Source organism: Podarcis pityusensis, assembly GCF_964106645.2.
Source record: "Podarcis pityusensis genome assembly, chromosome: 17".
NCBI lineage: Eukaryota > Metazoa > Chordata > Lepidosauria > Squamata > Lacertidae > Podarcis > Podarcis pityusensis.
Genome location: NC_138042.1, coordinates 37733253 through 37746328, shown reverse-complemented (window position 1 = coordinate 37746328; position 13076 = coordinate 37733253). Strand labels below are relative to the sequence as shown.

The 13076-nt window shown below is 41.5% G+C and overlaps 1 protein-coding gene across 9 annotated transcripts in view; it reads left to right on the top strand.

The window, feature by feature from the left end:
- The window catches only part of PCGF3 (polycomb group ring finger 3), a gene marked incomplete at its 5' end in the record, with an annotated part of 50871 nt that extends 38365 nt beyond the window's left edge, over positions 1-12506 (top strand). For 8 of the 9 annotated variants that reach the window (XM_080986999.1, XM_080987002.1, XM_080987003.1 and 5 more), the window contains 5 exons: positions 98-208; positions 1975-2063; positions 3971-4108; positions 7868-7948; positions 8176-12506. In XM_080986999.1, coding sequence (XP_080843125.1) covers positions 98-208; positions 1975-2063; positions 3971-4108; positions 7868-7948; positions 8176-8223 — 467 coding nt within the window. In that variant the 3' untranslated portion in view covers positions 8224-12506. Of the gene's footprint in view, positions 1-97; positions 209-1974; positions 2064-3970; positions 4109-6234; positions 6399-7867; positions 7949-8175 lie in introns of all 9 variants that reach the window. The other variant, XR_013980683.1, reaches the window with a different exon arrangement.
- Positions 12507-13076: the final 570 nt, after the last annotated feature.

Here is a 13076-nt window from a genome sequence, read left to right as displayed (position 1 = left end):
TACATTTTGCTGAAAGTGTGAGAGGAGTAAATTGTTTGCTTAAGTTGATGAAGTCCACTGATCTTAGCTAAAGACACTGTTTTAAAATGTTAAACAGCGGAAATGAGAAAGCAGAGGGATTTCTACCACAAACTGGGCATGGAAGTACCAGGTGACATCAAAGGGGAGACGTGCTCAGCCAAGCAACATTTAGATTCCCACCGTAATGGTAAATAGACATTGCATGTATTTGCTACACCTGTGCTTGCGAAAGGAAATTGTTTGAACATTCTTTATTGATTTATAGTATGTTTATTACCAATATATTCTGTTTCCTAAAGAATATGTACGCTGTTGCTTGTGAAATGTGGGACAAATAGATATTTTCCCACAAGTAAGCAGTTGGAAGGCTACAGCCTCGTGACCTATATATTCGCAACAAATTTTACATTCATGCCATTTTCCACAATTGATGGTACCTATGATCTTCCCCACTGGCTATTGTATGGTCCACCTGTTTGTGTAATGTAGGAAGTGGACCCATCATCTGCACATATATGGGTTCTGCGGTGTAGGCATTCAGAATGCCTAGTGGTTTATAAAGATGACTACAGCTTTGACTAAGGATGCCGGATCAATAGCCAATTTTTAAGTCTTTAGAGGCAGTAAAACAACTTCACTGTGATACACTTCACTGTGAGCTGCTTTCATCAAAGCGAATTTGAGTGGTGCACGTTTTTCTGCTGTAGCAGAATGAACGTTACAGTCCTTAAGTGGCATAATTGTGACATGAGCCACTGTAGTTAAGAACCTACTTCAGATGCCTCAGCCAAGAATGCAGAAATTTATTTAAAGAAATAAAACGCCTAGGATCCAGAGCAAGGAATGTGTTACTGGTTCAAAGACACAAGTGGTATCCTAATATTAGTCTTGACAGTAGTGTGGGGGTGTCCATTAGTGCCCTAGTGCCAGTGGATGCCACATGCTCTTGGTGCATCTGAGCAAAGGACTGCAGAAAGATCTGATGTGGGTATAGCGGAGTTCTTCTCTCTGTTCACCTTGTGGGATGTTCTTATGCGACACAAGTACAAGGCATTAGGGGCCAGGTGTGTGTGTGGTTCCTGGCAGCTGGGCAGAATTGGCTGTCCGCATCTCACTAACTGGGGAGCTCTAAAATAAATCCAATGTAAAATTGGCTGTGCCATATAACCTTGTGTTTGGGATTGATTGTCCTGCTCCAGTACAGCTTGTCAAAACAGAACACAAGTGTTGCAAGGACTTTCATGGCTTTGCAGGTAAATATGCCACCCCAAGCGATTTAGCTTCATGAAGGGCTTGCTTGTAAGGAGAGAACTCTTACACAGCCTCTGCCTCTGAAGAGGAGCAGAATAAAGAACCCTTTGCCTACATCTCTGCTGGGGACAAATTAGCTGATAGTGGTTATGATCAGGGACAAATTGTGGCCAGATTTGTTTTCTGGCTTCCTGTTCTCTCTTTCTGGTATACTCTAATTTTAAATCTCCAGATGTTTCAGTCAGAAACAGGAAATGGAAGTTGTGGGCAGTTTAGCCTACAGCCTGATCTTTTGAAATATCCGAGGTGTTGCAATGAGAAGAATGTGTAAATGTTATGTTGGGATGAAAAGTCTGAGTTTTGGTGGCTTTGCTGGTAAACTGTTTTCATTAAAAGCAGCAAGAGCACAATCAGGTTGTTGGTGGAATTATCTAAAGATCTTATAACGTATCAGAACATTGAGAGGTTTTTTTTAAAAAAAACTTTCAAATGCCTGAGTTTGTCATGATGCACTACATGACATACTAGACACATAGTGTCTTCCATGTGTAGCTTGAATTGCTCTTAATATGAATGAATTTATTGTAGCTGATAGAGCTACATCTGAAAGGGCTGAGGACGTCTTGCATTTATTTCATATGTGAATTTGATATCTTTAGAGTCTTCAACTTTGTCACAGATGCTCTCTGCTTTTTTCATAAGGGGAAACAAAAGCAGATGAGAGTACAAACAAAGAAACGTCGGAAGAGAAACAGGAAGAAGATAATGATTATCATAGAAGTGATGAGCAGGTACTGTTTAAATATGTCCTTTTAATTAAGTAGATGTTTAGCTTTTGGTTTCAGGATAGAACCAGCTAGGAGATAACGTTGTACCTTTTCAAAGAAGTGAGTAGCTAGAGATGCTACGATGGGTGTGTTAATTTTTAAGAGAGAGTGGTGTCCAACAAGATGCTGCGCAGTGGAATTTCCCCTACCTTTCCATCTGCTCAGTGTCCCCTGCATGTATTCCGGGTTCCCCCCAATCTTCCAGAGCAAATTTGGGAAGGGCACAGGAAGGCATGTGGGGAGAGGAGGCGAAGTTCCATTGCAGACACATTAATCCTTTTGCTAGTGGAGCACTTATTTGGATACTGCCCAGAGTTTCAAAAGTTTCTCATTAAGTGAGTACTCAGTTTCTAAAACGAAAGCAGGCTATGCTTGCTGGGTATTATGATTCTTTGAAAGTGTTGAACCCTTCGTTGCAATCACCTGTAGCCAGGTTTTGTTTTCTGTCATCCTAGTGTGGTTGGTTGTGGCTCCGAAAACTCCATATACCAGTTGAATAATTGATGCAATCTTCTGTACATTCTGTTTCTGTTTCTGCTTTTTAGAAGTTGGCTTTTCAAATCACTGCCTTTTAGGACTGTTTCTACATGTGTAGTTTATTCCTGCCAGCTGATCTGTCACCTGGCTTCAGCAGCTGTGAAGATGTAGCCACTTACATAAACTGTTATTTCATCCCTAACTTTCATTTCTTGTTAATGAAATTCAGCATTTCCTACTGCGAGGAAAAACAATGAATCTTTTTGTTTAAGCATTTCATAATTTTGCTATTTGAGTTCATTTTGAAGAAGGCAATAATGTGACTGTTTCGAGTATCTCTGATGTTTGAAATTGGGAGAGGCCATACCTCAGCAGTAGAGCACATTTTGCATGCAGGAAGCCTTGAGTTTAATCCCCTGCATCTCCTACTGAAATAGATCCTTGGGCAGCAGGCGCAGGAAGGATAGCCTCCTGAGACCTTGGATAACCTCTGCTGCTCAGAACAGACAACAGTTGACTAGATAGAGCAGTAGTCTGGTATCATAAGGCAGCCTCATATGCTCAGGGTTTTGCTGAAAGCCAAATCCCTCGACTCCAGTTTTTGTGTCCATGGATCATAGAGGTAGAACTGGAAGGGCCATTTCTTGTTTGTTTTTTGTTTAGATGTACAAGACAGCTATAAATCCTGGGAAGAGTTATAGATCCAAACGGACAGGGATTTAGCAGTACAGTAGGGGAGTGGGTAAATGTAGAGAAGCTGGTCTTGGAATTTGCACATCCCAGTGTAAGAAATTTTTTGGTTTCTGTAGAGGAAAACTAAAGATGCAGTGCTTTACTTAGGTAGGAGGTCAGCACGGTCTTCACCGAACCACCTGAACAACATCACCATGTGAAGCTGCCTCCAATATGTGGCGCCTCCACCAACAAAAACACATACCTGTCCCAGTTTGGTGGTGAACAGCAGTTCTGGTCTTGGAAGGGATAGATCTCTTGCATGACTCTTGGATATGTGGAAGTTGCATGCTTCCATAGGTACCTGTCAGTTGGTACCCATGATGTAGCAGCTCCCTAGGAACATAGGGAGGTTGGACTGTTTCTCCATCTATCCCACCATTGACTACTCCGCCTTGCTGTGGTTCTCCATGCTCTCAGACTGAGCTCTCTGTCATCACCTGCTCCCTGACTCTTCTAGAGCAAGAGATGTCAGAGGTGGAAACTGGGACCTCTCCTGCGTTCCAAGAATGTGCTCCACAGCTGATTTAGTTGTACCTTCATTTTATGTAAAATGAATCCTTGCTTAGTTCAGTTTCTCAACCTTTTTGCCACTGAAACAAGGGGAACTTAGAAGGGAACCCCTATTAACTCGTATTGGCTGCTTGTTTCCCCCCCAAAAGGTAAGCATCTGCTTAGAATGCAACAGCAGCAAATTGCGCGGATTGAAGAGAAAATGGATTCGCTGCTCTGCACAAGCTACAGTCTTACATCTAAAGAAGTTCATTGCCAAAAAGCTTAATCTTTCTTCTTTTAATGAGGTAAACTTTATAAAAAATTATCCTTACAAAGAACAAACATACGATTGTGTTGTGTTCTTAAAATGATCTTGCAACTCTTTTTTTGAAAAAATAGAACATCAATTTACAAATGATAGGTTTTTTTTTTCTGAGACAGAAATAGCTTGATGAATAGAAAGTGTTGGTATCTTGAAATAGCCCCTTTAGGTATAACAAATGAGATTTTCTCTTAGAATTGGTTCTGAAGCTTTTCAGTATTAGTCATATTTCTCTATTCTTCCTTCACCTGCTATTTCCATTTGAACCATTCATTTTAGCATCTATAGGGAGACTTGGCTGTTATGAGGTTTGGGGTAGAGGCTTGTACTAAGTGACATCCTGTCCTGACTGTTGAAGTCCCAGGCCTTCTCTACTTTTTCAAGTTTTTTTTTAAGCAAAACCAGCTGAGATAACCTCAGGCTTTCATTCATACTGTGCAGCTTAGAAATGTGCTTTAAAAACAAAAAAATCAGCTCCAGTAGGTCCCCTAAACTTGTGGAGCAGATTTTAGGGGCACACAGAGTGCTGTGGGGGGTGGGGAGAAGTAAGGGAAGTAATGTTTGCATGAGTGGAAGTCTGTTGTGCAAGCTGAATGCCACAATTTGATACCTCACCCTCTAGAATTTAGGTGGTTTCGTAGCTTGTTATAATTATTATTTATTAAATATGTTTACCAACCTTCATCCGAAGTTCACGAGGTGGCTCGCAATATAAAAATACACGAAAAGACAAAATACGTAATAAAATAAGAACAAAAACAAACCAATAACCCTCCTCCCACAAACACATTTAAAAGGCCATGGAGCCTTCCTGGGGAAAACATTCCACAAACGGGGAGCCACCACAGAAAAGGCCCATTCTTGCGTTGCTGCCCTCCAGATCTCTTATGGAGGGGGCATTCAAAGAAGGGCCTCATGGTGATGGCAGGGTCTGAGTTGGTTCATATGGGGAGAGGTGTCCTTGAGCTATTGTAGTCCTGAGCAGTTTAAGGCTTTATAGATCAAAACCAGCACTTTGCATTGGGGCTGGAAACTAATTGCCAACCAGTGCAGTCGGTGTAATATGCTCAAACCGTCTTGCTTCACTGAGCAACCAGGCCACCAAATTCTGACCAGCTGAAGTTTCTGAACTGTCTTCAGAGGCAGCCCTACTGTGTTGCACTAATCTAACCTAGATGTTAGAGCATAGACCACAGAAGTTAGAAGTTAGACTATCCCTGCCCAGGTAGGAGAGCAGTTGGGTCACCAACTGAAGCTAATAGAAGGCACTCCACACCACCGAGACCACCTGAGCCTCAAATGACAACTACATACCTGTTCTTTCAGAGGGAGTGTAAGCCCATCAGGAGCAGGCCACCTCCCATCCATCTGGCCTAGGGAAACGCCACTAGCAGTGTGTCAGTCTTATTTGGATTGAGCCTCAGTTTGTTGGCTCTCATCCAGTCCATTGCCAAGGCAAGACGAGGGTCCAGCACATTCACTGCTCCACCTGCAGATTCAAAGGAAGAACAGAGCCATGTGTCATCAGCATATTGTCAACAGTGGACTCTAAAACTCTGGATAGCCCCACTCTGTGGTTTCATGTTAAACAGCATAGGGGATAGAATTGAACTCTGATGAACCCCACATTGAAGGGTCTACAGGGCCAAAGAGCACTCTCCAAGCATCCCCCTCTAGCAGTGACCATACAAGTAGGACCAGAATAATAATAATAATAATATAATTTATTATTTATACCCCGCCCATCTGGCTGGGTTTCCCCATCCACTCTGGGCGGCTTCCAACTGAATATTAAAAACAATACAGCACCAGACATTAAAAACTTCCCTAAACAGGGCCGCCTTCAGTTGTCTTTTAAAAGTAAAATAGTTGTTTATTGCCTTGACATCTGCTGGGAGGGCGTTCCACAGGGCAGACGCCACTACTGAGAAGGCCCTGTAACCTCACTTCTCGCAGCGAGGGAACCAGAACCACTGCAGAGCAGTGTCACCACCCATCACCATCTCGGACAGTCGCTCCAGAAGGATACCATGCTCGATGGTATCAAAAGCTGCTGAGAGATTGGGGAGAATTAACAGGGACACATTTCCCCTGTCTCTCTCCTGACAGAAGTCATCATCCAGGGCGACCAAAGCAGTTTCTGTGACAAAATCGGGCCCAAACCCCAATTGAAATGGATCTAGAAAATCAGTTTCCTCCAAAAGTGCCTGGATCTGGTCCGCAACCACCCGCTCAAGAACCTTGCCCAGGAAGGGGAGATTGGCAACTAGCCGGTAATTGCATAGTTTTTTGAATCCAGGGAGGGCTTTTTAAGGAGTGGTCTTGCCACTGCCTTCTTCAAGCAGGCAGGGATCACCTTCTCTCACAAGGAGGCATTAATCACTTCCCTGGTCCAGCCAGCTTCCCCTTCCCTGCTAGTTTTATCAGCCACAAGGGGCAAGGGTCCAGAGCGCAAGCGGTCACCCAGACCAGTCCAAGCATCTTGTCCACATCCTTGAGCCTTAACAACCAAAACTCATCCAACAGAACAGGACTAGGCAGTGCTCTGTACATCCCTTGAGATCCATCTGCTCTAAGGGCGGAGTCCAGATCATGGTGGATGCGAGAGGTGCAGGTAACCTGACAAGGGGAAAGTGCGTGGCTGAGCTTGTCCAATCAGCTCCTAGGATGTGGGAATGGATTTCCTGCTTCACATTGGATAAACCTATTGAACAAGATTTTCCCTGTGGCTGGGTGGCTACTTCTGAGGTGGTCCCTATATAAATTGTGTGTGTGCCCTGTGTGTCTGGTCTTGCAGGTCTAATAAAAGCCAGACAAAAGTGACAGACAGAAGGAGAAAGAAGAAGGTATAACCAGACCTACGTTGAGACATCTTAAGCTGGATGTTTTGGGACCATATAATAGTTTACATCTTAATAGTCATGATATGGATGTATGAGACACTCTGATTCTGATGAAGGCAGCCGGACAATCAAAATTGGCCATCAAATATCTAATGAGGCACAATTTGCCAGTTCCCCCCCTCTCCCTTTTTTATTGCTGTTTCTTATCAACTGCTTCATACATAGGGTTAAATGCTTAGTAATGGTCTAGTTTGCCCCTGGACAATTGGGTATTTACTGGTGACTTCTGCAAACTTCTTTTTTGTTCCTAGTGAATCCTGTCTGGGAGCTAAAATGACACTCTTTTTATCTGCTTTTTCATTCAGACCTCCCTCATCCCTTCCTTTCACAGTTGCTTCAAGCAGGCACGCTCAGAACTTTGCACATGCTCATTTTGATAACTTCCACACACTCTGGCTTTAGTTTATTTTCCACAAGGGCAGAGCTTCTGGTCTGTTGTAGAGCACAGCACAGATTGTGACCTATCCCTTTATTGTTCTGCACACCAACAGAGACTATAGAATGCAGTTTATGCCCTGAGTCTTGCAACCCCAGTAGGTGCCCAAATATTATCCCTGAGCAGCCTGGCAAGCTCAGTGATAGAGACAGAGACATATCCTTGTTATGCAATTTGTCCTAGAGTTTGAGCTCTAAATGGGTTTACTGTATTGGAAAAGACTTCCAAATTGTCTTCTGAAGATCCTTATAGGGATTCTTTGAAGCAACATCTATTTTGCCTATAAAGGGATTACAGTTTACATTTAAACCGGCATTTTCTTTAATTTAACTGTTTAAAATTGTGTCAGGATTTGTGCCAATTTGTGTTTGATAAATAAATGAAATACTTCTGTTTTTATTAGCTGGATATATTATGCAATGAAGAAATTCTGGGCAAGGACCACACTCTCAAATTTGTAGTTGTTACGAGATGGAGATTTAAGGTATGTTATATTTGTGGTTAGCGTGATGCATTTAACTTTTGAGATTAAAGCCTCCAAACAAACTTACTGGGGAGGAAACCCACCTCCCTACACACACATGCAAAAGAAGTTGGCCATGATTGGTTTAAATTAATTTCCATTTTGATACATAAATTGCTTACATTCTACACTAAACTTTGACTGCATTAGCTATTTACTAAAAGCAGGTGTATTATTTTATCTTTCAGAAAGCACCTCTACTGCTACATTACAGACCCAAAATGGACTTGCTGTAAGAACTATTTTGTCCTTCTGGACGGTTTTTTGCAGAGACTATCATCGGGCACCTTCTTAGTGCATCACGCAATTGACCCGTGACACAGACCAGCAGAATTCATTCCCGAGAACAGTAGTGCTCTCCTGTTCAGCCACCCTGAATCTTTCTCTGAGGGATGCATTAACCTGACTTTCTGGACAGAAAAATATTTATACTTTTTTCTACAAAAAAAAAAAAAAAGGATATCGCAACTCGAGAGGACACTACCAGCACGAAGTTTACAGACATTGAAAACACTTCACAGTTCCCTGTGTGTAGCTCAGTTCTTGGTCATCATCTTGCAAAGACGCAAAATAGGTTTAAAGTGTTGTGAAGGAGATGAATTTTGAATTTGTTGCCCCTAAGCCACTTTTGTGTTGCTTCACAACATAACTTAAATGTGGCACATTTTTCTGCAAGATTTTCTGTCTCTTTATACCTCACGGCCATCTTGTCTGTTAGTAAGCCCTTCCTAGATTATTTAACATTGACAAAGATCTAATGGCTGGCAGTGAATTTCCTACGTTTCACTGTTCTAGACTGTTCTCCTTGGTTCCTTTGCTGATGCATTGGATGAGGTTATCGGAAGACTTTCAGTTGTTTCCATTCGTGGTTTTATCAGTCAAATCAAAAGTGCTGAGCATTTAGAACATAGATCTTGCGGAGCTGGGGCTGATATTGGACTGAGAGATTTGCCTTTCAGTAAATGAAATAAGCCATTGGCAGCCTTAACTACTTGAACTCCAGTCTTGTTCCTTTTGAACAACACTCTAATACTAATGCTACAGCACACTTTGGCGACATGCGTTAGTACATTGACTTTCTTTCTGGTTTCTGGTTTCCCTAGTAAGTCAGTTCTGTCCACCTGACTCTCTGCTGAATTAACTTTATGGGGGTCAGATTTAGATGGCAATGTGGTACTTCCTGGCCTTAATTATAAATCTTTATTTATTTTTTAATCCAGCCCCCTAGGAATGCATTAGCCCCTCTAAACTATGTAAGTACTGTCTCTCTCAATAGAGGATTGAACAGCTTAAAAAAGGATAAATGCTGCTCCACTTTAAGCAACTTGAGATTTTTTATTTTTAAAGTTTGCGTTCGGATGTGACTTCTGCAAGTTTGCACCACGCACAAAGTGGGTGTGTGATAAACTGCATGCTAGCCTTCATTGGTCAAGGGCACGTGAGGCCCTTTCATCGGGGGCCATTTAAATGGTCCAGTCTGGGCTGCACCCAGTAACATGTGTGCATACTCTCATTGTTGCACGTAACCCTACGTACTGGCATGTTTTCCCTCTCCCACATGCACATACATGCACAGAGGCATGTGTATTCTTTGCATGTACACAAACCTGCCTTTCCGCCATCAGGCACCAGCTTGGCTGGGACTTGTATTTATCCCAGGGACTGGTAGGGAAGAGGGTACATCACTTTCCATGATGTTTTGCCGTTTTGCAGTACACTGCCTTGAGTTAGGTTTCTCCTATCTCTGTTGCTTATAAACCCGCTGCTGGTGGGATTTGGGCTTGACGAGAAGCACAGAGCGGCCAAATGAACAAGTACAGGCGGTGAGTTTCAGAGAGACCAGCAAGAAGGTCGAGAGGGAGATGATGTTTCCCCAGACTTGGTAGAAGGCTTTCCCCCACTTAGGGAGACATGCTTGAGTAGCCAATATGCTTAGCCCATAGCAATTTGCCCATCTTTGCTACTTGTTTTTCTGAGCATTCTTGCTCTATATTAATGGGTGCAGGTTAATGACTTTCCTTTGTGGAAGAAGCCCAGATAGGGTGCAACAAGGGGGTGGTGTATTATGACATGTGGACCATTTAACAAATCCTTACCAAACTGAAGTCCAAAGCAGGTAGTTGCTGGATAACACTGAGATCAAGTATCTGTGTTAATAGCATACACTCAAGTTAAAATACTGTTCTCATCTTCTTGAATGGATGATTCTCGCAGCACTAGACCTCCCCCACCTCTTCAGTTAGGAATTAAGTCCTTTCCTTCCCTAGTCCTGATTTTTCTATTGTCATCAACTAGAATTAAAATTCATCACCCAGCTTCTTTCAGCCATTGTCCTCCTCTATGCCTTTGGCTCCTCCTGTCAGTGTAATAGGAGCCCATCTTTCTAAGGTGAGCAGTGTGGCCTTCGTTACCTCAGATTTTATCATGGCAAATCTGAATAGGTGGAAGTCAAAGGAGTCAATTAGAGGAACGAAGGGGAAATGGGAGCAAGTAGGAAATGTTGAGATGACTAGATGAGATTTGGCTTAGCAGTAGACGGCACTGGACACTCTTTCTGTGGAAAGTCCAGGGCAAGCCCTCATGAAATGAATGGGCACCGCAAAGACTACACTAAACATTAAGGGCACTTATCCTGTTCGCAGGAGCATTTTCCACTGGATAATTTCCCTTAAATTTGTAGCTTCTCCTTCTTAATAAGGCCATACTTCTGTGAAAAGCAATTTCCCATTTCACGTTAAGCTATTGCTTGCCATTGCTCAGAAAATATCTTCCAATATTAAAAATGAAAGCACTGGTTAATGGAAGACTATGGATTTGTGGAGTGTGGAGGACTATATGGGACTGTATGAGGCCCCTGGAAAAAGTAGAGTCTTAACTTTAAGGTTTCCCCCAATTTCACAGGCCATATGGTGCTATCTGAAAACATATTGGCTAACATTGCTTAGTGAGCCTTAAGCTTGGAGCCTTGTCCAATACCCACTTGATTCAATTAATCTTTTAGAGGGTTAAATGACCATATACAACTATTCAGTCTACCTCAGACTAGATACACAGCTGAATTGTATGACCAATGCCATCTTAAAATACGGAATATAAATGTTATCCTGTGTAACTTAAAACTGAGGGATTAAATAGTATCAAGATGCAAACTACAACCCCACAACTCTTGACTGCAGCAGTCTACAGAATCTGTATTGCTAAGTTTCTAGCAAATTTTTGAATCACTTGAATTTGATACGGTGCTATATAAATATATTTAAATATATATCTAGGCAGGTGCATGGAACCAAAGCCAGCAGTTGACACCTAAGCTGGTTTTGCTGCTCTTCAGCGAGTATTTATCTCTGCTTTTATAACAGCCTGATGAAAACAACCTTGGCAGAAAATGTTTGGGTTTTTCTTTCTTTCTCAACTGCTTCTTAGAATACATTTTTTTTCTGTGGAAACTCAGTTCCTTGGGGTGTGTTTGTTCCAAAGACCTAGCTGACTTGTTTTATCAGAAAAAAACACAACCACAGTGAATACCAACAGATCAGATCCTTGTGATAGAAATTGTCTCTCTTCTGTGAAGTTTTTAAGGGGCAGGTTGCACAATGATTATGTTGGCAAAACATTCTGTTGATCTTCTGGCTTTAGGTCTTGGAATCATTTTCAGCTTGAGTGGCTCAGGCCACACAATTTGGTTGGATAAGTGATCTATAAAAGTTACTGTGAAGTTGGTTTTCGAGGTTTTTTTTGTTTTGTTTTTTCAAACGACTGCTTACCGCTGGTAAATAAATGGAGTAAAATTATCTTGTTGCATTATCCTCAGCAACAAAAGAGACGAGCATAACGCAGGTTCATGTTCTCGCTTGGTATAATTTTCTTTTAAAATAGAGAAATCAGAATATATAATATTGAATTTTAAATAAGATTGGGGCAGGGGGGGTTAAAAGTTAACTTTATAAAATTATTTATTCTATTTTAAGCATTCTATCTTACTTTTTACCATCTAAGTATTTTTTTGGTTTTGATGGTCCAGCTTTATTTATGGGCATATAAAATGAAATTGTGAGATGTTTTTTACAAGCTTCTTCCTTCTTTTTGTGAGGGCCAGACTGGATGTTGCGCTGAATGGGTGGCTGCAACCAAAAATGGCAGCCGTGTGTCAAGTCTTCTCCCCAACTCCGTAATGTTTATGATTACTTATTTGTGCTCTCCTGCCATTTCGCATCTCTTTGCACCCTTCTGGAGGCAGACATTGATATGAGAAATGGTGAACGCTCTTACATGAGGCACAGGTAAGTTGTACTAGATATTTCGGAGCAGTAAAGAGGGAGGATACAGCTGTGATAATGTATGACAGCAGCTGCATATTTAGCGTAATATTTAGTTTGGCCCCTTCTTTGATTTTTTTTTTAGTATGTTTTTGTTTTGTATGGATAAAGAGCATTACTTTATGCTTTTTGTGCAATAGGTTTGAAACATGCTTCTGTTAGGCATACCTTTAAGATTTTAAATGTAGCATCTACTAACCACAGATCTGAAAAGGAATGTAGGTGGGTTTAAGTGTACATTCAAATGGGCTCTTCTGTTTTTTGTTTCTCCTTCCTTCCTGGGATTTTTAAGAGTGACATTTGGGAGTTGTGTCTGTGTGAAAGAACTACCTGTCAGCAATATTTTTTAACAAAAAGATTTGGCAAAAAACTCTTAAATGTAAAATGTGGAAGAAATCGGCAAGACTTGCAACCTATCCGAATCTTTTTTTGTGTGCCATTAATATGTCTGGTATTTTGTATACCATTTAACCTGGAAATATTTATTTCTCAGTGGTTGTGCAATGCTCCAGATGCAAACTGTAACCTTGGAGGGGAAATGCAATCATTTTAAAATATCAGACTTCAAAATATGATGGTGCTATTTTTTTTCCTCCTCAGTAGGATTTGAGCCTTTTGAAAGCTTATCTGGCTCTTATTGTTTTCATAACAATCTAATTAGATTTGGGAGATTCACTGTCCTGTTTCTTTTCCAGTGGATGACAACTCTATTAGCATAGCCTATTTGCAATGATTTGAAACTGAGCTGTAAATTTAAATGCAACAGGAGAAAG